The sequence below is a fragment of the Trachurus japonicus genome, chromosome 7 (assembly GCF_045865225.1).
Source record: "Trachurus japonicus isolate A0001 chromosome 7, Traja_1.0".
In the NCBI taxonomy this organism is placed as follows: domain Eukaryota; kingdom Metazoa; phylum Chordata; class Actinopteri; order Carangiformes; family Carangidae; genus Trachurus; species Trachurus japonicus.
The window spans coordinates 12,444,814-12,470,313 of record NC_140913.1 but is presented as its reverse complement, the minus strand read 5'-3'; the positions used below and the strand labels follow the sequence as shown (position 1 = coordinate 12,470,313).

At 41.4% G+C, this 25,500-nt stretch overlaps 2 protein-coding genes across 3 annotated transcripts in view; one reads left to right on the top strand and one right to left on the bottom strand.

Annotated features, from left to right (window-relative positions):
- Positions 1 to 25,500, bottom strand: part of mtor (mechanistic target of rapamycin kinase) — an 84,015-nt gene that overhangs the window by 32,313 nt on the left and 26,202 nt on the right. For both annotated transcript variants that reach the window (XM_085781259.1, XM_085781258.1), the window contains 6 exons: positions 25,205 to 25,297; positions 24,688 to 24,834; positions 23,948 to 24,090; positions 22,131 to 22,293; positions 20,622 to 20,767; positions 2,325 to 2,400 (listed from right to left, as the gene is read on the bottom strand). In XM_085781259.1, the coding sequence (XP_085637385.1) occupies positions 2,325 to 2,400; positions 20,622 to 20,767; positions 22,131 to 22,293; positions 23,948 to 24,090; positions 24,688 to 24,834; positions 25,205 to 25,297 (768 nt within the window). The remainder of the gene's footprint in view (positions 1 to 2,324; positions 2,401 to 20,621; positions 20,768 to 22,130; positions 22,294 to 23,947; positions 24,091 to 24,687; positions 24,835 to 25,204; positions 25,298 to 25,500) is intronic.
- angptl7 (angiopoietin-like 7) lies at positions 14,566 to 17,981 on the top strand. The gene is made up of 5 exons (XM_085781260.1): positions 14,566 to 15,122; positions 16,280 to 16,380; positions 16,470 to 16,664; positions 16,901 to 17,096; positions 17,207 to 17,981. Exons 1-5 carry the CDS (start codon positions 14,762 to 14,764, stop codon positions 17,374 to 17,376), a joined length of 1,023 nt encoding a protein of 340 aa, XP_085637386.1. The 5' UTR covers positions 14,566 to 14,761; the 3' UTR covers positions 17,377 to 17,981.

Genomic DNA, 25,500 nt, shown 5'->3' with positions numbered 1-25,500 from the left:
GCAACATAAATGCAGTTCACATAGGCAAAAAGGAAGACATTTAGAATACGAGTCCTAATGGCTGGGAAACACTTTTGTGGCCCGTTTCCATTACACAGTTACAGCACTACTCGGCTCTACTCGGTTTTGGTCATTTTCCATTACAATTGGGTACTTCGTAGTACAGTACCTCCCTGAATGTGGGCGGGGACATCATAGCATAGCTGCTACGGTCACTCCATCTAGCTCTCTCTTTTTTGGATCCTCTCTTCAGCCACCAAACACAGTTGTCTGCACCTCGTCAACAGACCATGGTGTGGTTTTCCGCACAGCAGCCGTTTAAGTCACGTGAAAAAAAAACAACAGTCGCAGTAGAGATCAGTGGTCACTGTTGCCCGTGTGTTTTTAAAAATAGCTGGTTTCAATCTTGTGTTGGACGTCACGCTCATGACTCTTCCAGTGATGACACTCTGGCCAATCAGACCAATGGTCAAAAGCCCAGTGGAGTCGAGTCTTGCCGAGTAGTGCTAGTGGAAAAGGGTCATAATTCTGTAGTAAAGTCAAGTGAATGCTTTCTATTAGAAAATACAATATCTAGGTTCTCAAACACAGCGCTTATTTCCCACTGCTGAGCACATACATTACGGTAAGTTGGTCAATACAAGCTAAGCTCTTGAATTCAGATCTGTGACATAAAGTAAAAGTGAAAACACTGAGTATTGGTAACTCTATTTGCTAATGGATTTTCCAATATTGTTTTTGTTTAGTCCTTTTACTGTAGAGCCATGCATTGCCATAAATTAATGCTTATTACAGTACATGACACAGCAGTGTTTACATTCCCTTTCTTTCCCATATGACTGCTTTATTTGTGTGGAAGGTTATAATTGATTTGTTTATTTCAAGATACCATTTTTATGTTTTATATTCATTTTCCATATGTTCAATTTCAACATAAATGTATGTATTAAAAAAAAGAAAAGAATAAATGACACTTGTCAAGTTCACTGTAGTCATGGCTATTTTGCTTGTTTGCATGTCAGTAGACTTCTGTGGCATGGTCGAATAAGCTACATCAGGTATTAATTAGAAAATGATGACATAACAATCCCATTTCCAATCAGTGATCAGCAGCTCTAGTGTTGGTGTTGGTGGTTAGCCTGTCTATTACATCCAGTCAAGAAACAAACAAAAACCACAGTGATGCATTTTTGTCAAAGGCAGAAACGAATCAGGAGAGAAAAATGCTCTTATGCAACTGATGTGGAAAATCTGTGTGCGGGTGTCTAATGGATGTCTACAGTAATTTCATATTTGGACCGGGTCCATCTATAGAGAACATGAAACACTGAGGAGGATTCAGTAGATCAGACAGGTGGAGTCCTCTAAATAAATAAATAAATAAATAAATACCACTGCTGACATTCAGCAGTGACATATTCTGTGGTTTTCATCTTGGCCCATCACAAGCCATGCTAGGACTCCAAGTAAATGAAGCTATTTAGGGACCTTACAAACCACTTGCCATTAAAAAATAATTACTGTTTGTATTTTTTGGAATGGACCATTCAATCCTCTTACCACTGGGGAAACAATCACAAAGTAGACCCAAGTACTTTTTGAAAGATCCAGATCAGAGGTGCGCAAATCCACATATCCTGTCAATTGGATGACAAAGCCCACAATTCTGATCCTTGCCCTGAACTACTGAACAGCATAGCAGATGGTTTTCCACGTGCTGCACATCAAGAACAGGGTGTTCTGAGGGTATGTGTCTCAAATGACCCATCATTTCCATGTTAAACTGTGTGCATGAGGATAAGATACCCCGGGAACAGCGGGGAAAGAGTCCACATACTGCATAATCCATGGGTTAACGTTGGTTGCTCTGATTCTATATTATGATGATGATAATTGAAATACAAACAAGCCCAAGAGTTTAGAGATTTATCAGATGTAAAGATGCTGTAACATGGATTAACACTTGTATGAGGTCAAATGTTTTAACTGTAGACAGTTACAATTGCAGCATTAAGTGCTAGTGTCCCCCTGAATTAGCACATTGTGTTCTTTATCTGTAATAGGCTGGTTTTCAGGTATTCTACCTGCTGGAATGCATTTCACTGGTCAGTATAACACGTTGCCAAATGATGCTGGACTGAGCAGTGGCAAAGGTTAAGCTGGTTTTAACATTTTTGATAAAAGATACACTTTTTTCCCTGCTTTGCCACAGTTCTGGTCTTACGACGTCAATGTCAGTCTAAATGAAACCAAAAATGAGGTTTCCTGTTTGTTGGTTTGTTTGTTAGATGAAGAAAGAGGAGAAAAAGAGAACCATCACTCACCAGCTCCCCAAAATGTTTCATGGCATACTCCAGCACCCCAGATGCAGCTTCTGGCTGCTGCAGTTTATTGTTGATGCTGAAACACAGGGCAAAAAGCAGAGAGAAGTTTTTAGATCAGTTTGAGGGGTGAAAGACATCAACAGGTTGGTGGTTGGGCAGGTTGGGCAGATTCTACCCATCTTTGTGCAGCCAATGAATCAGAGTGTAGAGACAGGGTTATCACCCCTCACACCAGCTGCACAACCACAAACACCAAGACTATGATGACAGAACCAAGCACGTGGAAACCCTGACACTGAACCCTAGGTTTCTCTAGTGTAAGGTGAGAAGTGTGTCCATATTCCCTTAAGAAAAGTAATTCACACAACACCCTGAGGTGTTCTGACCATCACCTGTCAACTAAGAAACCTGAATGTTTCCACTGTTAGCAAAGGTGTGTTTTGTGAAAAGTTAATGCAGCTCTTGACATTTGTCACACTTGTTTGACCGGTGATGCGTTCTCTGTCAAGACACCACAAACTCCCCTTTGTGCACCCTCCACTCACCCGCACTGCCACCACATCTGGAAACACTCATATGAACCACGAGTCTATTATATTTCCTCAACTGCAAAACCCATGTGCAGCCACGGGGAATTCATCTGTAAAATGTAGCGTTTGAAGAGAACTGGTATGCAGAGGAGTTCCTGAGGACAGTGGACAGAGGCTGATGAGGGATACTTGAGCGTTTGTGGCAGAAGATTTGACTGACACAGGGGTAAAGGCCAGAGAATGTGATGAAATGGCACAGCGAGTGGTCGTGCCAAAGTGTAGGAGGCCTCTGGTGAAGACCTGCATGGTGACAGGTTAAAAAACAAACAAATCACAACAGGAGCCATCATGTACACGGTTGGGAAACGGTGCACAATCTGACCTCTGCAAGAAACTTTTAAAAATGTACTTTCTGATTTTAGGGATTCAGTGCTCTGAATCATCTGTCAATATGAATCAAATGTACTGTAGAGTAAAATTTGCGCAAGTCATTCCACATTTCTGCAATGTGGTGGCTTCAGAGAAAGAATTTCTGCAACTCAGGATGCAGCATCTCTCTTTTCTCTCCTGACGCCAAGTCTGTGCTGATGCAAGACCAGTGCTGTGTTTGCTATTTCATCTGGAAATCTGTGTAGGACTGTTCATAGGTAGGTATTTCGTTTTTGCTTTCTAAGCCGCTATTACAGCAGTAGTAAGTCAGAGATGGGTTAGTTGGGGAGAGAGAGGGGGACGATGTGCAGCAAAGGCCTGAGGGTCGGATTTGAACTCCAGCTGCTGTGGTAAGGATTGAACCTTAAGGGTACAGTACGTGTTCTACCCGGTGACCCACCGAGCCACCCCAATAACTTATTGCTGATGTTCATACACACTTTATAATGACAAAGAGTAAACGCACATCTGGTTCTGGTCTTGTATATTGATCCTATGTTTTGGATTGTTGTCCAAGTAAAAGAACATTTGCATGACATGCTGTGAAGCTACAGAGACTGTTTGATTTACATAAATTAAATTATCATACAACACGAAAAACACTGTTATTACATTAAAAGGTACTGGCCAATAATAGTCCTGGTGAGGCTCTAAAGTTGAAAATGAAACTGTTTTACAGTTCGACAGCAACTTCAGAACTGGAACAGAAGTTCTAAGATCAATCCAAAACTAAACCAAACAGAGATTTCGCGTGACAATGAGTATTGTCCTTTTACACACTCCAGCATTCGCAGTCATCTTTCAGAGGACGCTGGTGTAAACGGATGACGGAGACTGTGAGGCTTAAGGACCTGAAGGAAATCAAGTGAGACAGAGTGTGACTGCATAACATGAGAACGTGAGCTCATTTCAGTAAATACGCATTCATCTGCGTCTCTCATGGGACTTGATAGAGTGTTTCAGCAACCAATTAAATAATTATCACACACTCTTCAATAAACACGACTACCATCCATTATTCTGACAAACACTGACGATATCACACAGGTATGCTTTGTATACTTTGTACCATATAAATTGAGCTTACAAATGAGGAGAAAACTGCAGCGGCCTCCGTGTCCAACCACACACAAGCTGACGAGGTATGCTAAAGCCGCCCAGATGTGGTTTTATCTGAGGAGACAAATCAGAATAAGGGCTTTCTCTCCTGTGGACCCTAGAGATTTCATTGTCCCTCAGCTGAAGCCATCTGGCTGCCAGCTCCGAGCACACGCAGTCTAAACACATCCAGATGATGAGGCTCACGTAACGTTCCCCTCAAGTAAAAACTCCATCAAACTATTAGCAAGCAGAAAACTTCTTCAGACCATTGTCAAGCCTCTTCCCGGCGCAGAGCGGCAAGTATCACTCCGTTACTGGATTGTTCCTCTGATTCGCTTCTTTGAGACGTGAAGAAGTGACTGAGAAGAGCCTGAGATTAACTTTTTATCAGCTGTAAAACGGCCTGATTTATCATATTCTGCCATGAAATTCAGTTAATGTGCCGTGTGTCCTGAATCAGATTTCTGTGAGATTTTATTCAGAACCATGAATGAGGTTAACATGCGGTTCTTTTCCACAATAGTTCAGATGGGAAGATCCTTGACCACACTCTTTAAATGCATGAGCCCTGTCTGTAGACTCCGTAATTCAGTGGTTCCTGACCTTCTCCAAATCACGGGCCACTTGAAAATCACAAGAACACTGGTGGCCAACATCAGACCCTGCACTGTGGTCCAGCGGGTGATACCTTCCCATCAATGGCGGATCGGTGTTTCACAAATGATAAATCAGCCCACGGGTTGGGAACCACTGCTATAATGTAAACAAAGCTAAATAGCTGCAGAGCAAATTAAATGACATATTTCAGCCAACAAATCCAGACCTTACACCTAACATTAGCTATACATTGGGCCAAATACAGAAAGAACAGCTTTGTCTTTCTGCTTACTTTGTGACTAGGAATTTTTATTGCCTCTTGTATTACAAAAGCAGAGCACTGCTCCATCGCTATTCAAATATCTCTTACCAGAGGCATAATTTCTACAGAATTGCTGACTGAATCTTTCAGCAGGGGCCTTCGTTCAGGCATGCTGCTATATTCAACGCAAGGAGGAACAAATCATTCCAGCCACATTGCTCAGGAGTGTAACTCAAATGATTTATCACATGGTAAATTTTAAAGCTGCATGTGTACATTCGATTTTGATAAATTGAATACATTTAGGTGTGATTGCCTTGGGTCAGAAAGCACGAGAGGGAGTAGAAATGAATATTTTGTTTTCAAATGTTAAAACTCTTGATCACAGACGATGAGTAAAAGTTTAAGGAAGAAAGAAAATCCCTCTACTCCAATAAAATAATCCACAATCCCAGTCTCAACTATTCTAAAGTAGCTTGGATTTTTCATTGAGAAAAGCGATCATGTAAATATTTCCCCCCATAGAGGGTAAGATGTATGAGGAACTCAGAGAGAGGGGAAAAATCGGCCCTCACTTCTTTACCTAATCTAACCTAATTAAGATGATATCCACTTGATCCTTACTGATTTTGGGCCCTCTGCTTGCCAAGTGCTGACTCCATTCCTTAATGTTGGACGTAATAACTTCAAAATGGGAATGGTTTTCTAAACTCTGCTCAAGGACAGGGAGATTCAAGGTCCTGTTGCCTTTTAATGCTGTTAACAGAAGTTTGGATATTTCTTTAAAAAAATTCTTATGTTGCAGCAAAAATCATTTAAATTATTTTTAACCCTAGTAAAATTGACAATCAGCACTGCTTACTAATGCCAAATTATTATTATTTTAAATTAGTAATGTATGCAATTTTATTTTATAAATGAAAAGTGTAAATACATCAGTTAGAATTAAAGACTGTGTCAAAAGATAGATGCCATTGTTGCTTCTTGTTGCACTGTGTTATTGTGAACTAAAACTGTCCAATTTAACTACATATACAGTAATAGGTTGGGTTCAATACAAGGAGGCCATGATTTGTGTTAATACAAACTTGTTGAAATGACCATGAAGCTGGTCCACTGGTGAAGCTGGCCATTAACTGTCAACACTTCACAAAACAAGAAAAGCTGCCCATGTAAATCATGACATTTGATTCATTTTGGTAGCAGGTTTCTGAAAGAATTAAGGACTTGGACTCTGTCAAGTAGGCTGACTCAAATGCTCAGTGACAGATCTTTCACAGCACTCGTCCTTACATTAGAACTACTACATGTACAGTGGAAAAGTGACACAGGCTGTCTGACACTTCTCTGGCTTTAGTGTCTGAAGAACCGTTCATTTGTGGGGCAGCCAAAATGCAATCAACAATATTCCCAGACAGAGCAAACCAAACTATATCGCACCTTAGGGGAGTTCTTTCCATTGCGCGGGACTTGTCCTTGCAAACTATGAGATGAGAACCGGGTGAAGTCAGAACAACACACACTACACTAATTCAAGCAACCACTGTCTCTGAAACAAACACTTCCCGAGGCAAAAGGGCACGAAGAGGCCGGTTTAAAAAATTAAAAAGAAAATAAACATTTCCATTCAAGATGAGCTCATGTTTACGAAAAAATAAATCTTAAGCCAGTAGGAGGTCCAGGCCTTACACAGAGCCTGGATGGTTTACAAAATAAGAGCTGTTTTAAACAACTCTTATTTTAATCTGGGTGAGAGGAGGCACAGATGTGAGAAAATGAAATTAAGATATTAAGATTGCTACAACACTTGATTCTGGAGAAACAGTTCATTTGAAATAACCCTCAGTTTTACTGTATTTATTGTAGCACAGTGACTTTGGACTGGAGTAGCTTTATTTTCCTTCTGTCTAGGAAAAGCTGCACCAACAATCTCATTCAGTCATGGGCTATTAAAAATGACATACATCGGTTCAAAACCTTCCTGTTTTTTCAGCCAGAATTTGGTTTTTGCGGCATGACAGAGCTTTGATGACACTACAACGTACGACTGATTGTTAAATATTTTTCATCACTTAACCGCAGATGAATGAAAACAGGGAAAAGCAGTTTTTTTTACACAGGAGAAATGGAAATACAGTACATTCAAGAAATAAAGCAGGATAAGAGACTGGTAATCAGAAGTGTTGGAGTTCCCATGTAATCTTACACAAAAATGACACTACAACTGTGTCCATTCTTTAAGCATATTAGAAGCAATTCCCCAGTTTGTTGCCTGCATCTGACTTCTTGCTTTTGATGGAACTATTTGTAAGTTTAGCTTTTGCTAAGAGCTAACACTCGCATTAACACGCGTTTACTACCTAATCCTGCCTAATCCTGCCAAGACCAGAATATGTCCTCTGAGCATAGAGGACATAATATGTCCTCTGAGCAGCATTTTCTGTAGGTGACGAGACAGTTCAACCTGATGCTGGCTAGCACGGATGTGAACTTCTGCATGAGAAAATAAGGGAAAGAAATAGAAGCAACACGAGCATTGCTTTCCACCACTGGGGACGGCGCTTAGCAACTAAAGGAATAAAGTTTTGATACTGAACTCACAAAGTTTCCTCTAGACAGTTAAGTAAACAGCTGTTAATGCTAATGTTGATTATGCAACGATAGCACAACTAATAAAAAGCTCCTTTAAGAGTCTGAAACAGAATAACCGAGGCTTGAAATGTCAAACTACATTAGAGTGTGACCTTGTGTACTTGAGGCCAAGATGTGGTGACATAACCATCACTGCGTCTTTCATTTAGATAATCTTAACAAACAATACCATATCTGACCAGCGTCAGTCATCACCATCTACAATGTAATCTACACATGTAATACATGAACACAATATAAATCTATAAGTCTGGCAAAAGCACATAGCTGAGGATAATAAGCACCAGGTTGTCATACAGATCCTTGTCTCTGAGCGTCCTAAAAGACAGTGGTGCATCACTGCATCAGACGAGCATGGATGCATGGGAACTGGGAAGTGGTTACTTCAGTCAGCCACCTCCCTCCAGATTGTCCTGGGACGAGTGTAGCTAAAGAGGGGTTTAACCCATGAGACACCGTCTGACTAGACCTTTGTCTTTCAGCTCTCTTAAAAAGTCAAGACAAAAAAAGGTGGTTGTTTCGTCACCGGGCAGATGCCACGCCATGGGGAAACACTTAGCAACCCCCTGACTTCAAAAAGAAATCAGATCTCTTGGGATAACTTATCATAAACCGTTGTGCTGTGGAATGAGGCACCGTCAAGAGGAAAGAGAGAGGGAAATCAGACAGAATTAACATGATCTCCCAGCTGAGAGAGTATGCAAAGATAAAACAGCTCATTCATCTGTTGCATAACGTTACATGACATTTTTTTCTTTTCTCCCTCAACTCAGATGGGTGTGATCGGGGGCCACTGAGACATCAGCTGGAGAAACCATTCCACCCATGTTTACGCCACACTATCACCACACTGGGACACCACTGTAGAATGCCTCTCCTGCGTTCCTCACCTTCAGGTCAAAAGGCCGACAGAACAAAGTGTCTCCTGTGGCCAACGCCCCCGACCCCCTCCCAAAAAAGCCTCAGAGTTACCTCACTGGAATGCTGTTGTTGCTATGTGGACAAAGGGATCCATGTACAATGTGTTTCTGGAGGGACCTGAACTTCTGCAAACCAAACACTGACATATTGAGTGAAATTATCCCATAAAAATTTCCAGTCATGGATGCCAGTTCTTTGATACATGTATTATGTTTTGCTCTGTTGAATTTAACTCTATAAACCAAAATTATTTCCAAAACAAGAATCAAGCAATGGGTCCAGTTGTCTAGGTTGCAGATGCTAGGAAAATGTATTCATATTTTAGAATAATTCAAACCCAATTAATTGAGGAACCCAAATTCAAGCAGAATGTTCGCGATTGAGACAGAATGAGTCTTTTAGACGTCCTTAGATGCCTGAGACAGCTAAAACTTTGTAATGTTTAGCCAAAAATCTCTGAATTCTGGCGCAAGTGTTTTTTGTTTTCTGTCCTGTGACACCACAGCTTTTACATCCCATTGTCACGGAATGTCTCTCTGAAGCAGTGCCACATGGCCAACTCGTGTTTACACAAAGCAGGCAGAAGTATTCTAAAGGGATAGTGGCTAATCCGTCTCCTTTTCCTTCCAGTACTGTTTGTCCCAGCTACTGGTTGGTGGGGTGGTGAGCAGACGGCCGGTGCCTGGCCTGCATCCGCTGTACGACAACAGACGCCACCTGGTAGCCATCACCAGCTTAAGCCATCAGACCGCTTGATGGTCTGCCAGGGCATGAAGTCTGCCACTCTCGGAGCTAGAGGATGCCCCGGTGAATACTGCCTCCTTTATTATGGAAAATATGGAACAGTTTATTTGGCCTCTAAACATGACCAGCTTTAAGTGAGTTGCAGATCATTATTCTGTGTCTTATTTTGAAATTCAAATCCATGGTTACTCAGCTGTTTGCCTCCGGTGTCTGAAATAAAGGCACTGATTTCACACAATAGCTCTGAGGCACCGCCAGGAATGTCATTTCTATTCCTGTCTATTTTCAAACTGGTATTAATTAAGCGAGCCTGAAAATAAATAACTTCTTGCATTAAAATCTAAATGGTGCTCAAGTTGTTGGTGCTGTCCTTTAGCTCAAATAAAGCAACAGTCAGTACATGGATCACAGTGAATCCACTGTTTCTGAAGGATCCTGTGTCAATACAGAAAATATTCACACGATTTGTCATATCTGTTGATGTGTTATCTGTATTCAATAATCTTACATTCTTTCAAGCTTCCAACACTAATCAATCCCACAGTGCTACTGTGATAATCCAAGAACAAAAAAACGGGAAATATTACTGCTAGCTTTGGTATGTATTTTTAACCGTAGCCCAGGATACATGTGCAAGTGCAGCACTACCAGGAATAATAGTGCTTCCAATAAGCCAAACCAAATTTACCAAATTTTGCACAATTTAAACTTGGGACCTCGTGTGCAGACACGAAGGGCAGGTGGAAGAGGTTACTGTTAATGAATATTATGTAATTCTAAGTTTCGAGATAGAAGCCCTGGAATCCACTGGCTCCTGCTTTCACCTCCTGCCTTTCCTGTAATTGAACCCATGACTACTCCACTGACAGCTTGGCCCCTGTGGTCACTGTTTGATTACAAAACGTTTTTCCAGCGCATTTAGGGACACAAAAGCAGACTGTGAGCATACTCTGACCAAAAAAACACTTTGTTTAGTCAGCTCGTACTTATCAAAGATAGATGACTGCTGTAATTAGCACAGCAGGGTGTCCAACTTGTCTTAAAGGGCAAAGGAAAAAATCTGTTCAATGAAACGTGTGGGCTCCCCGAAGGAAGTCATATAAAGAGGGGGGCTTTGGTTAAAGCTTCGTGAATACCTCTAACGTTAAAAGGAGCCATGCATTCTTCACACAGAGGCTGGTGAGACATGGTTGGAGGGTAAATTGTGTTTAAAAGAAGCTGTTTCAAAGGGAAAAACAGTGAGCTGCTAAACGTATAAAACAGCATCCAGCTGGACTTTTCCTGTACGAGCACCGAATGACAGAGTCCAGGACCAAAGGAAAGTGATGCCGCTGGGATGCATTGCTGGAGAGTGAGATGTGACTCAGAGAGCAGTTAGGGCAATGAGAGAATCCAGGAAGGCAAATTATCCAGACTTTTCCTAAAGAGGCTGACGCACATTAATGCCTTAAGGTTGAGAGTTGCAGGGAGGTCAACAGACACTACGTTCTATCAAACATCTCATAGCTGAAGTTGGAAACATCTGACAAGTGTAGAAATACTGTTTGTTCAGATTCTGAGGTGGAAAGGACAAAACGGAGCGCACATTCAAATCCTTTTCAAAACAAGACAAGTAAACTTTCCTGCTGTCTCTACGTTGGCAGCAGAGCTGGAAATGTAAACTGCTTCTTAATGTAACTCCTTTATATTTAACATATTATAGCAAAGATTCTTATCCTTACCCAAATCCACTTTAAATAATTTTTCTCTGGTAGATATCATCGGATGACTTTCAGATATAATGGAAAGGTACGAACAGTCACTCACCATGAATGTTATAATCATCTCATTACTTGTTTTTTTATGCTAAAAGCAGCAGCAGGTACACGTGACTGAGTCACACAATGTTGGGCCTGATCGTAACATTATGCTAAGTTGTTGCTCTTAAACTCTGACAAATGGGTGAAACTGAGAGGAAACTGTCTAGGATTTAATCAGACTTTAGAATTTGTCGGGCAATTAAAACCTCTCGGCAAACCAGCAATGAAAGCAGCCTATTATCTTTCAATTATGCTCGTACAAATGTCTTATTACTCCCATATGTGTCTCACAAATCAAAGAAATACAGGAAACTAAAAGCACATGTCAACATTCAACAACAACTAAAAAAAAAAAAAAAAAATGCAATGAGTACAGGGGAAATTGCAAAGCAGTGACCGGTTGTAAAAATTGGCCAGCAGCAACCAAGGAGCTAAATGCCTGGGAAAAGGAAGAGCTTGACACATCCAAATATTCATCTTCCACACCGTGACACATCAAAGAAATAACAGACCATTCATAGTTGTGTAATATTTTGGAGTTACAGGAAAGAGACACTTTTATTCTTAATTTGTGCTCTGAACCGGAGTGATGATGCTGAGCAGACTGATCTCAGCTGCTTTCTTCTTTGTTGTCTTGAACAAGTGAGAAAAAGTGAGGGACACTTGCCAAACATTTGGCAGCAGGGACACAAAGAGCCCGAGGTCTGAGGAAAAACAAGGCAACATTGGTGGTGTCTTCCGATTATGTAATAGGATGGTAGACAAGGGTAGAAGTGTCAAATTTTATTTTTGCTGCAGATCTGTGATATTCAACACTATCTGGCTCATGGTTCCCAGCTTTGTGCTTTCAGACATTACATAACGTCATATAAGTGTATCAGTAAGTCAATGCACCTACGCTGTGTTGTATATTTATAGAAAGGAAACTTAAATGCAAGGGATGATATGAATATGGACTAACGTTAGGGCATTTCCACGTGTCTAAAATTGCAGATCATGTTTTCAAGGGGTTAGTTGTTGATGTGCACGCCCATGGAGTTCAGGGGATTATATAAAAGTGGTCTGTGGTCAACAGTGAATGTGTGCAGCTGAGTCATATTTTGACTCAGTGATTTTCAGTTCAAGTCCAGGATTCGGAAGAAGTGTGTACCACATCATGCACGTGCTCAAGCACAAGATACACACTCATAGAAACACTGCTCCGTCGCGCTGCAAATGGTCCAGAACCCTGCAGGGTTCTTCAGAGACCTGAACACACCAGTTCTACTGTATTTTAGTGTGTATTGTTACGTCTTTTTTTTTTTTTTTACAGTTTTTTTGAAAGTCCTTGTGTTTTCCAGACAGTTCATCCCTGTCCATGTGGAGAGGGAAAAAGCCATAAATTTCAAATAAAAATAGACAGGAATGTCCTGGTGCAGCCATGGCTCTGACTTACTGCTGTTAGGCACAATTGCCCGCATTTACAGAATACTCCCTGGCACTTCATCACGGCAGTTGCACTATTCTGTTCCACAGCGGTCGTACAAAATCGAGTATTGCAGTATGCATGCATGATCCGTTGCCTCACTGCCTATGGCATACTCCAACACCTTCCCTCCCAACAGATCCTTTGGCCTTATCTCCAAAAAAAATGGCTCCTCGAAGTAACCTGGGCTGACAGCTCCTCTGGGAAGTTGGGATGAGATTAAAAAAAACAAAAAAAAAAACAATCCCAACGAATAGAGAAGAGAAAAGATGTTGCTCTGACATAACACAGGTATCTCGCCCACCATCCCACTGGCATATTCAAATTTTTAAAAGGGAAAACAATCTAGAAGCAACAGCTTTGTAAACACTGTTATTACACCACACAAATGCAGCACCACATTCAGCAGCAGATTATAAACGGGTGTTCCAACTACCAGAGAACATCGCGAGAAAGACATTCACTGGGCCAAGGGCTGCATCGTATTTTTCCACAAATGTAGGTGTTAAACATGGCACTGAATGGCCATATTAAATGCCTCTGAGTGCTTCCATTCAGTAGTGTTTCCTCTATAAATCAAGTGTAGCATGATACAAAAATTACCGAGCGAATTAGTCCATGTAAGGTGATACAGACCATTCTGTGGAACTACATTATTCCTAATTCAGACGGACACACAGACCTGGGGTAAAATCATTAAGTGATTAACTGATGCATTAACTGATCTTTTCAGCTCTGTTACTCACATCTAGCAGGAGAATATCTGGGTAATTATAGTGTTTCCTGTACTGCTTAAGGATTTTCAAAATCAAATTTTTGCACTGGTAACACAACCTGAAAATCTCTGTCCTATAACAAAAGTCGACTCCATCTGCTATTCATAAGACTCATGTGAATATCACTTCAATTTGTTGCCCTGGTCTCTAATGGGTAACATTATATCAGTTAAACATGTGTAAAGCTTTTACATATGTAGGCAACACATTTAAATTCTCCGGCTGAAAAGTCTTTCCACTTCATGCAAACTGGTTTTTATCCTTAAGGTTTCACTAAACTTTCTTCTCCTGATATTTGAAGCTGAAACGCTGAGGGGAAAACATGCCTGCTTCATCATCTGCCAGAAAAGGGAGCATCAATAGAACACTTAACCTGCAATTAAGAGTACTTAGTGACTTCACGCATCTCTCGGCATGTAAAGACTGAATTTACTGAAGAAATGGTTTGCCTCAAGGATGTAGTAAAATCTGTTATTAACAAAGTAATTGTGCAGGGAAGGGAGAAAATTACATACCACCACCCAAAACCAGTATTCAAAAGTTTTTTTTAACGATGTTTCTGTATAGCTTAATAAGTAAGTTAAATACAAAGCATTTCAGAGTTTGCATTTTCACAGAGGGACACACACTGGTGGTGCAACAAGTCCAGACAGTAGCCTTTATTTTGTTTCCTCAGCACCTTTTGTTGCCCTTCCAGTCAGAGTCCCAAAAAAAAATAAAGCATCACTGCCCAGAAATCTTCAACACAGTGGAGAAAAACGTGGGCGAAATTTCTGTGGAATGAGTGAAAGTACGATGAGGGGGGAGGTAGAGAGGTGGATGGGGTGGGGGTGTGGGGTGGGGTGGGGAGGAGGTCCTCCACCCAGATGGTTTCAGAGGGTCACAATGGTGACTGGTGTGCACCGGCAGACAGGGGGAGGACCCACATGCAAAATATTTAAGATGCTCAGGCAGAGGAGGGTTTCACTGAGGAAATAAGAAGCAGCCTTGGTGAGCCGTTGGTCAGCAGAGAGCTCCAACTTAACTGGTCAGCGACAGCCTGAATCCACTTTAAACTTCTAGCAAAGAACTTCGACAGGGATCGACGACTTCTTATCACCAAAAGCAAAACAACCTTGAGATTGTGTAGAAAAAACTTAGAGCGTTTATATTTTTTTTTAAATGGCAAAGGTAAACTTCAGCGTAGTGGCTCTGGGGGTCACACTGCTCCTGTTAGCAGGGACATGGGCCCAGAATCCTAAGAAGAGACTAGCACCCGTGAAGGCTGCCAAGGGTCAGTGTTGTGATGAGGTGCGCTCCCTCAAGGTGCAGGTGGCCAATCTGACCAGTCTCCTCGAGGAGGTGAGTCGCAAGCAGGAGACAGACCTGATGAGCGTTGTGAGGCAAATAATGGAGCTGGACAAGCAGAACCGGCAGCAGGAAGCACGGGTCACGGAGGCTGAGAGCAAGTACTCAGAGATCAACAACCGTGTGGAGATCATGCAGCTACAAACTCTACAGTCTGCCCCCCAGACCTCATCAGGTGAGCATTACCACTCTGTTAATCATCTACTGGCTGAAGTGGGTTGTTAGTGTAATAATCTCTCAAAAAGTTGCAGGAATATGGTTTAATTTGATATGTGTTGCTCAATGAGTTTGTCAAGTGCCCACGTGGTAAAACTTTCTCTTGCCTTTTGGGAACTTTGCTCTTAAATTCAAGCTCCAGGTATTTAAATGACATCCACAGATGGACATAGATTTTTGATATGACTGAGCCTTAAATGTGCCTTTTAGTTAAGAAGCCATTTCAGCTTGTCTCATTCTTGTATTTTTCAGATTTTGTGAAAGAGAACTCAGTTTGTCACTGATAACAACAAGCTGAGAAATGACTCATCACACTGGAATACAAACACCTTATTTTTTACAAAACAGTTCTCAAATAGGTCAAATATTTTTGTCCACGCTGCACTATGTGTTTATTTTAGCAGTAAAAACTGTAATCAGCCTTCCACATTGCTCCTGTGAATGGGCTGAGAGGTAGATTACAGTGAGCTGCGGCAGCAGTCAAAAGCATTCATTTGGAGCTGTGGAGGCTCCTGTGCAGGGCTGTCAATAAACAGCTCCATCAAAGCCATATCAATTCCAACATTCACCTCCACTCAAATGCGCCACTAATCAGCACTGGCTGGTGCAGAGAGGTTAAACAGGCATGACGTAGTTTATTATTTCACTACCTCCACTGTGTGGTCTAACAGGGCCACATTTATGTCACTGGCAAAAGGAAAACAGAGACCTTTTTAAAACTGGAGTAAATTACAGACAGGAGAACAGAACAGGAAGGGATGCAAAGATTAGAAGAAGTGGAAGGTTTCCATCTCTCTCCCTGTCTCTCTTTTTTTCTAAACAGACTATTTAAGTACTGGGCTCACTGCTCCATTGTGATCTCATAGTCCTATTAATGGCTTGACCATACTGTTACAGTGAAATAGTGGAACTGTGCAAAAATCTGCCTTGCATATCTTACTCTGGTTTTGATGTATACTGCTCTTGGTTGAAGAAAAATAACATTTTTTCATCTGTACAATTCTTCAATCATCCACGAAGACGTTTTATTTATAGTATTTATGACATTCAGATCATAAGTGCTGCTCATGAAACTGCATATGGTTTAAGCATAACTTTAGATGTTCTTTTTTCCAGATGCCATCTATGACTGTGCAACACTCTTCACCAAGAACTACAAGATCTCTGGCGAGTACAAACTGCCTAAAGATGAGTTTCTGGGTACACCTGAGCTGAGCGTAAGTTCTCCTAGAGTCTTATGTACACGGTGTCCTCTTTGTGCTCTTTTTCTCTCTGCATTGTATTAAATATTGACGAATGCTTTCAGGTCCACTGTGATATGGAGACCAATGGAGGAGGTTGGACTCTAATCCAAAGGCGCAAGATCGGCATCACGTCATTCAACCGTGACTGGAAGCAGTACAAAAGTGGATTTGGATCCATCCGCGGAGACTTCTGGCTGGGCAATGACAACATCTTCCGCCTAACAAGGCAGCCCACTGTGCTCAGGATTGAGATGGAGGTATGTATTAGAAAACAGGGCACACATGCAGGTTTGGGCACAAACTCTTAAGAGCACGAGTATGAACTGTTTCCTGGCCAAAACCTACTGGAGCATTTTATTCCTACGGGAACTGAGCATAAGAAAATTATTTATGAATCAAACCTTTAGAGAAGCTGGGTAAACTGTGAGGGCTAATATTCTCAAGTCTATAATTGTCCCTCTCTTAATCATGTTATATGCGTTTTCCAATGCAGGACTGGGCAGGAGAGACACGCTACGCTCAGTACGGCTTTTTCACGGTGGGTAATGAGCTTAACAGCTACAAGCTCTTCCTGGCCAACTACAGTGGGAACGCTGGGGACTCCCTGCGCTACCACAACAACACCAACTTCAGCACCATGAACAAGGACAATGACAAATGTGTGGATGACTGTGCTTCCCTGCGCAAAGGTAAACAACAAAGGCAAACTGTATATAACTAACCATGTAGCCATTGACAGACAAGAATTTCCCCTCAAACTAACAATAAATCTGAATCTTTTCCCCTTGTCTCCTTTCAGGTGGTTATTGGTACAACTGCTGCACTGACTCTAACTTGAACGGCGTTTTTTACCGCTACGGTGAGCACACGAAGAACACAGATGGGATCACTTGGTACGGCTGGCACGGACCCAACTACTCCCTCAAGAAAGTGGAGATGAAGGTCCGGCCTGTGAGTTTTCAGCCATGAGTTCCTTCGACTGTGTCTCCTGCGTCCTGATCATGAGCATGAATGCTGAGAGATCTCACTAATACCTGTTCAACCACATTGTAGCTTTCTCTCGACTGCGAAAGGAATGAAAATTGTTGTTTGTGATGGTCTGGTTAAGTTTCAGTCAGATGAATGTGTAATGTTTGTGCCGTGTTTGATTGTAAATTGTAGTTTGTTTATGTATTTAAAAATATTTTATTTTTTAAAAGCTTTGATAGATGCTCTTTACCACTGTCCCATATGGGTATCTAGATTTTGATTCCTTCTTTCATTTTGTCTTGAAAGCACTAGGATGTATTTTATAGTTAACACAGGCTGTTTATGGGTAGAAACGGGAGTCAGTCCAGACTGGTCTGGTTTGGGGTTTAAATCACTGAGGACTGGTAGGAACAAATTAAAATAAAAGGATCTTTGTGAGTTGCTGGAATGGGACCAAAAACCAAAGGTATTTTGTATGAATTACGCTGTATTTTATTGTAAAACATTAACCATTGATGATGGAAATGTGTAATTTGTAAAATGTGTACAGGTCTGTGATTTTGTTGTTTTGTGTGATAGAAAATAAACATATTTTTTAAAAGAAACACAGTGGATAATGAATGTGTCTGCTTCTTCATTGTACCATTCTCCACACTTCACTGGCTAAATAACAGAGCTGTAAGAAAATCAATGGAGGTCTAAAAGGAAATCAAGGTCTTGTGTCCATTCCAATAATAGCGACAAATTTCTCTGGAGCCACTGACCTCTGACTCCAGGGATCACCTCCTGACGGCCTGGCCAAAAGTCCCAGGACAGTTAAACCAAATGCAGGAATGGAGACCACACACGCACTCCATTCTGCCATCGAGTCAAATGCCTCCAGGTTTACTACTCTGACAACAATAACACCATTTTGCTTTGAACCAACAGAATTCCTTAGAGCATTCAAATACCTACAGACAGGGAGCACTGCCTATACAGGCTCAGTGCTCGGCTTAGTGGGATTCTACTCCTTTTACAAAGTGACAAGTTAGTCAGGGTGAACATCTAATTAAAGCAGAGCATTTATCCCTTTCCTTTAAAAAGAAATAGCCACAGTAGAATGAAGGGCACTTACAAAAGACAGAAAGAGACAGTGACAAACGGCTTTCTATTTCTATTTCAAGGGCTTCTAGTATTGAAACATGCCTCCTCAACAACAGAGACCCTTAGTGTGAATGCTGCTATTTGAAGCCTGTTGTAGGTGATATAGCTGACTATAGACATAAACCTTAATGTCTCTGCAGATGCAGCATGCCTCACTAAGGAAACATAACTTCTGTGAGTGGAACTTAACAATATTTTTAGCCAGGGAAAATTTAAACCCAAGGAATCTAAAAGGCCGTCAACATATTTTAATGGGCTCATTTCAGCCTGAGTAATAACATTATATTTACTGTGTATATATATAATGTATGGAATGGTATGGTATGGAATTTTTTACAGCTTCTTATTTATATAAAAAAAAACACATGTAGTATAATTACACCTATACACTACAGTATGTATATTGTGTGAGGTGAGCAATTATTTTTCTCTGACATGAAAAGTACAACATTGTTACCACAGAGGTCATATATCACAGCATTGGAGTTCATTACATCGTATAAGTTCCCCTGCTTGTGTGTCTGCCCCTTCTACTCATACACTGACTCCCTTTAAGCAGTGCATGGGTTAAATAAAGTTATGCACTAAAGTCACACTGAAGGGGAGACACGAGATGAGATTTTGCTTAACAGCTTGCAGCCCCGTTGTATCTGAACATCCTTAACTTAATTTAAAATTCCATTTCCAAACATTTCCATCGTTCATCATGACAATATGGGTGTACATTTACCATTAACACAAAGTGCAGATGCAGCAATGTCCAGCTTCTACTACTACTGGTGATGAAACAACCGAATGCATAGATATCCTTTACTTTTATAGGCACACCTTCATCACACACATCGTTTACCCACATCATTAACCCTCTTTAATATATTGTCAGATTTAACAAAAATTTCCACAAGAATAAGTCTATTTAAAGCCACTGCATAATAATCCCAAAGGCCAAATGCTCAATTAACAGTGTTCCTCTGTTGTTGGTAATAATGCGGAAAATATGACCAGTTCCCTGGTGAAATCCAAAGCTGTAGGGTCTGAGAATATACTCAGGCCACAAACTAATTCTTTTGATTTTCAAAAAATCCATCACACGTTATTCATCCCAGTTACAACTCATAAAATTTGTACTATTACGACTACGTCACTTATTCAGGTTTAATACCCTGGATTTTAACTCAAGATCCATATGAGAGGATACAAGGAATGACTCCTGAAATAATCACAATACAAATACCATGACTCATCAGGTACCACTACCAGTGACGACGCCTCTTCGTCATCAAAAAGTGTGCATTAGATACGAGTGGGTTTTTTTTTCTAATACAGCCACGACTCAGTAGAGCCAGGTTTGCTTTGTGCTTTTTTGCACACCAGCCTCTAGATCTTTTATGGGAAATCCTAGAGAGGTGAGAACCAGATGGGGATATTGAAAACACCAGAGTGCCGGCTCCCATCATTCATCATCATCAAGGCTCCTGAGAAATTGAAAACAGGCCCCTGAGAAACACAAGTCCAGACACTCGTAGATGAAAAGGAGGCAAGCGTCCAATTAAATGCCTGGAAAACAGATTTCTCCGTGCCATGCCAGAAACACAGAAATAAAGAAGGATGAGAAAAGGGGATGGAAAAGATGACAGAAGATATCAAAGGGTTATGGGGCAGGAGGATTTGTATAAGATCATTTCTTTGCATATTTATTAGTTTAAGAACTGACTCTGAGAAGGTAATTTAATGTTTGTCTTAGGCAATAACTTCTAATGCAATAACCATTAATCACAGAGGTACCTGTCAAACCGAGTTTTTATGATGAAGGTGAATCAGCAACATCAAGAAATGCAAAGGAATTATCAATTACTTTTCTCCAAATGATCCCAAATTATATTATGACCTTGAAGTTTAAAAGAGATTGTTTTTTTTCCTCTTTGGTCCAAAAAAATAATAACAAATAGTAATTTCTTATTTGCTTAGTTCAGGTCAAGAAAAAAAAAAAACGTGTGCTTTGATGTTTTTGGTCAAATTCTGTGAAGATGGATTCAGTTCAGCTGCATGCTTTAGAAAGGCTGTGTTGCTTCTCATTAATAGTTTTTCAGGCAACCTACCTGATAAGAGACTCCAGGATGAGGGGAGAAGGACCTTTCTGGAACTCCAGCTCTTTGTAATGCAGAGCTTTGGCGTAGGCACGGCACTTGGCAGCTCTCTCACCGAGCAGCACAATGCCATTATCATCCCTGAGAGGCAAAGGGCCCTGGAACAGGACACAAATTGTGTTAAAAACAACCAGAGTTTCTCTCAAGATGAAATGGAACTTCAGTGAAGAGTTGCTTATGACCTCTGCTGTCCTCCAGCAGCAATTAGTGCAGTTTGAAGCATCAACAAAACTGCTTATATATCACAGGTCGTTTTTATTTCAACTTACAATAACTCTTTTGCTACTTACTGGAATAAGGTAGATTGATGTAGCATTTAAGTGATTTGTGTTAATGTTCCTTTGCAGCTAATTGCAAAAAGATGTGTGAAAGCCTGCAGAAGGCATCTCGTGCTCTTCTTTCCACTGGCTCGGAGCAGGACACTTTATGTGTTTCCCCTGTCGCCTCATAGCGGGGGGTCCCTGCTGAAACCCATTATTACTATGACCCAACCATGACGGTCTCTGCCCTCAACGCAACAGTATCGTCACTAATTAGCTCAACACATGTGGTCAGACAGCAGACTGGAGAGGAATTGCTAACTTGAAAGGCTTCCTCTGTTAATCTTTCAACACCTGTCATCTCCTACAGTCCTGTTCTAATTCGAATGAAAATAAAAGCATTGTGAATGTTTCCTGATCACCTCCAATACTGGACCTGTTTATTAACTGTTTCCTGTTGGAATCCAAAAACCAGCATCCTTTTACTATGCTGTTTTGGCAGTTTCTGCTGCCACAACGCAGGTATATCCCAACTGTACTGAATGGTGACTTTCATGGTTCCACAAAATATAAAATGAGGAAACTTGAGTGGTTTTCTTTTGTTCTTGCGTCGATAACAGTTACAGATAAACTGCAGGTTCTGTTTCTCAGTCTCAGTCATAAACTTCGTTTTGACTTTTTCTGGCAGATGCACGAATCCGAAGCATTAAATACCTTCATGCACAACTGAAGCTGAAGGTGTGTTGATTGCAGTGGAAGACATAAAATTAAGTGGGTCAAGAAAACATTAAAACACATGAGGTTTGAAGGCTGCTGCTTTGCCAGCTGGAGACATATTTTAGTATGGCCTATTTTGAAATGGTATTTCAACATCAAAGAGTCGGTACTGTATAATGTCATGCACACTCAATGGGCATGTACTTTTTGTTCCTGAAAGGGGGCCGGAGAGTTTGTGTAAAACGCTGAAAAATGTAAGTTATAGCCAAGTCATTGATATTGTCAGTAACATCTAACCATTGTAGATTTAGAGCTTATATTCTACTAGGCAGGTAAAGCCTACTACTGACAATAAAACCCTGGTTTTTAGAAACTGCTACTGATCTATAGAGCAGTGCACACCCTAATAAACTATGATGTGTGCAAAGTGTAACTGTATCAGGGCGATTGTAGTTTAATGTAGCTGCTACAGTTCACTGCTAACCTTGTCACTGTGTTCCATGAACTCTGCCAGGTTGAGTAGAGTCTGTGTGACCTCAGCGATGTCCTGGGATGTGAGAGCTAATTCAATGCTGCGGATGAGCTCATCCTGCTGGTCCTCGCTCAGCTCAGACCAACAGGAAAGGAAGGCTGCGTTGAACAGGTCCCTGTGAACCACAGACATAGGATTTATGCACTAATACAAACAAAAGCACACAACGTCTGATAAGATATTTCAAATAAAATGTGGATCTCTTATAGAAGCAGACTTGAAGTGAATTGGGGAGACACGCAAATCAATCAGTAGCAAGATTATTGAAAAGCTTGTAAGGAGGATTACTGTGTAACAAAGTACAGGGTTGTTTTATTACTTTGATCACAGAGCATGTATTGTATTTTTCAGTAACAATCTGCTTCATATTCATGGTAAGTCACATCTGGAAAGAAGTAGCTGGTGAAATGGTGGTAACTGAGCTGCCCTGCACTGAGCCCAGCTATACGTTTCTCTGCTGTGCTCAATGGTGGCTGTCTGAATCTCTCAGCTCTCCAGCCACATGAGGTGCACAGTACAAACACAGAGCTTCAAACTCTGTTATGTCTCTGTTTTAATATGGGGGATTACAGCGGCCTCACAGGAAGCTTTTTTTTTTTTTTTTTGCTTTTCTCACACTATTGTGTAGGAGATTTGATCTAATTTGATCATGGATAAAACTTTTGCCCTTTTATCTACACTCAATAACACATTTCTCAAAAGTCTGAAGTCTCTCATTAACAAAAGCATTTAGATCTCTAATTCAGGACTTTGTATAAGCTTCTTTGGCAGCAATTTCAGATTCAGTTCGACTTGCACGGCTGCATTTGGGCAATTTATCTCATTACAGCTGGCAGATCCTTTCAAGCTCCAGGATACTGAATGGGAGGCATTTGTGAATCTTCAGGTCTCTCTACACATGTTCAATGGGGTTAGGTCTGGACTTTGGCTGGTTCAACACTGAAACCTTTCCAGAGTTGTCTTGCCTGGTTGCTTCAGGTCATTGTTGGGCTCATAGGTGAACTGTGGCCTCATTTTCAGGCTGTGTGTACTCTGAAATACGTTTTTCTCAAGGACCTCTCCCTGTACCAATCCTCATCATAAGGGTGGTATTAGCCAGATGAGGAGCAGTGCCTGGTGCAGTTCAAATTTTCTCTCATGAGAGCATTAAATCTTTTCCCTCATGCCCTTAAAGTCAGTTGTCTCATGTGCCTTTTATTTTTTCCTGGTCGAGGCAGTGCGGGGAGATGGACGTGCATTTCCAGCAGGTTCTCCCATCTCTGCACAACACTGAAGCTCTGTTAGAGTCCCTGTTGAGATCTTGGTTGCCTCCCAGTCTTACCCACTTGCTCAGTTTGGCTGGAGAGGAAACTCTAGGAAGAGTCCTAATGGTTCTTTAAACCTCCTCTATTTCACAATTATTGAGGCCTGAGTTCTCCTGGGGGCACTCAAGCTTTACAAATGGTTCTGTACTGTTGCTCTGGTCCATGCTTTACCACAATTTACTGCAGAGGTCAACAGAGAGTTCATTGCTATTTGTTTCCTTTTTACTTTTGTAAATGGAAGATTACAGTTTTTGATTTTAAATAAATTTGCAAGACGTTCTCCCTTTGTCATTGAGTACAGAGTGATAAGAAGATGATACGACACAATAGATAACTTTCTGAGGACACTGCATGTAGATGTTTTTAGCTGCTGTGGTCCATCTTGAATGTGGTGCGCTGAAGTCATGAGAAAAGAAAGGGGAGGAAAAAGTGAGCTCAGAAGGTACAGTGACAGCAGTGGTGTACCTGGCGAGAGGGATGTATGTCTGAGCCAGTGACCAGCATGATCGCAAGGCTGGAGAGGAAGATTCCTTGAGCAAGACAACACTCAAGCGCCTCAGCCACTCCAGCCAGTCATCTTTGGACACCTTCCTGGCTGCACCCCAAGCCTGTGAAGAGACAGAAGTCGTTCATTTCTGAAGTCACTGTGAAGTACGTGGGAGCAAAAGAGCTTCTACAGACCAGGTCGTGTGTGTGTGTGTGTGTGTGTGTGTGTGTGTGTGTGTGGTGGTGGTGGGGTGATCTGGATGAGATGCACTGAAAAATTTGTTACTGGTCCATGGAATGGAACATCGTTCTTCCAAAACGGAACCTAATGTGTTTTTTTGGTTATGTTTGTGGAGAGAGTGCTGCGTCAGTCTCCCATTGGTATTCGACTGGGCTGATATCTGATGTCTGTGAGGGCCACAGGCACATGATTCACATCATTTCCCAATTTAAAACCTTTTAGTGATCCACGTGCTCCCTGTACAAAAATCATTAATGTTCCTGCTCTCATCTGTCTGGCTTTTCCTCGATTCTATCAACAGTTTAGTTTGTTGGTTTGTCTTTCATCACCACCAGTAAACTTCATGCTTGTGCACACGACAGTTTACAGAACACGATATTTGAACCTCGGCAGCGGTGCCAGTGAAACAAATACTGGATTTCTCAAGTGTCACCACTCTCTACATAAGCATGAATCAGTTTAAATTTGCCCCTCTGACCTTCTGAAGGGCTGTGGTGCTGACGTGAAGCTTCTTCATAGGCCCCGCCTCCACTGGACCACTGACCAGGGCATCACCTTGGTTACCACGGAGCTGGCGATGTTGGAAGATTAGAGGGTTCTCCTCCTCCTCTGCTAGAGTGTAGCCCTGTTATGACCACAAACACAACAGGCCACACACACAGCCCACACACAGACAGACTGTTGAGTCATGCATCAAAAAACATGCTTTGTGAATGTAAAAGTGTATTTCCTTCCTGAGGGTTAACTGTTGATAAACACAGCATGGTAATGACTTGCTTATGCTGCACTGCACATAGCCAAACTGTTGTTTATTTATTATGTAATTTATTGCTTGACCATGTGCAGTCGCTCTGTGTCATGGAGGATTAATCTGTTTGCACCTGACTCAGCAAGAGTCTGAATATAATAAACAGACGCTCATGTTGTTGGAAATGTGCAAAGTATTTGACTTGTTTATTATATATTTGAGAAAAGTTGGACATAGAAAGACTGACCTTAACAATGCGACATATGAGTATGTCATAGCGCTGGTGGTTGATCCTGTGTTTCAGCATCACTTTGTTCACCATGGGGATGAAGATCTGGTACTGAAAATAAGAGGAAAGGGAAGCAGAGTAAATAAAAAGGGTGTTTGTGGTATGTGTGCTTTATGTGGCTCAGCTCTGCTACCTCTTCCCCCTCATCACGAGCCAAATAACTGACTATCTAACCACCAAGAGCCTCAGATCAAAAGCTCCCCCTGTGCATTTGCTGCCAGACGCGGCTGCACGTGGACCGGTGGCTGCTGAGG

Excerpts from the sequence above, each read along its gene's own strand:
- angptl7 (XM_085781260.1), top strand. The coding sequence starts at position 14,762 with ATGGCAAAGGTAAACTTCAGCGTAGTGGCTCTGGGGGTCACACTGCTC. Across the intron at positions 16,665-16,900 it reads TGCTCAGGATTGAGATGGAG|GACTGGGCAGGAGAGACACG; the intron begins GTATGTATTAGA and ends TTTCCAATGCAG. Across the intron at positions 17,097-17,206 it reads CTGTGCTTCCCTGCGCAAAG|GTGGTTATTGGTACAACTGC; the intron begins GTAAACAACAAA and ends GTCTCCTTTCAG.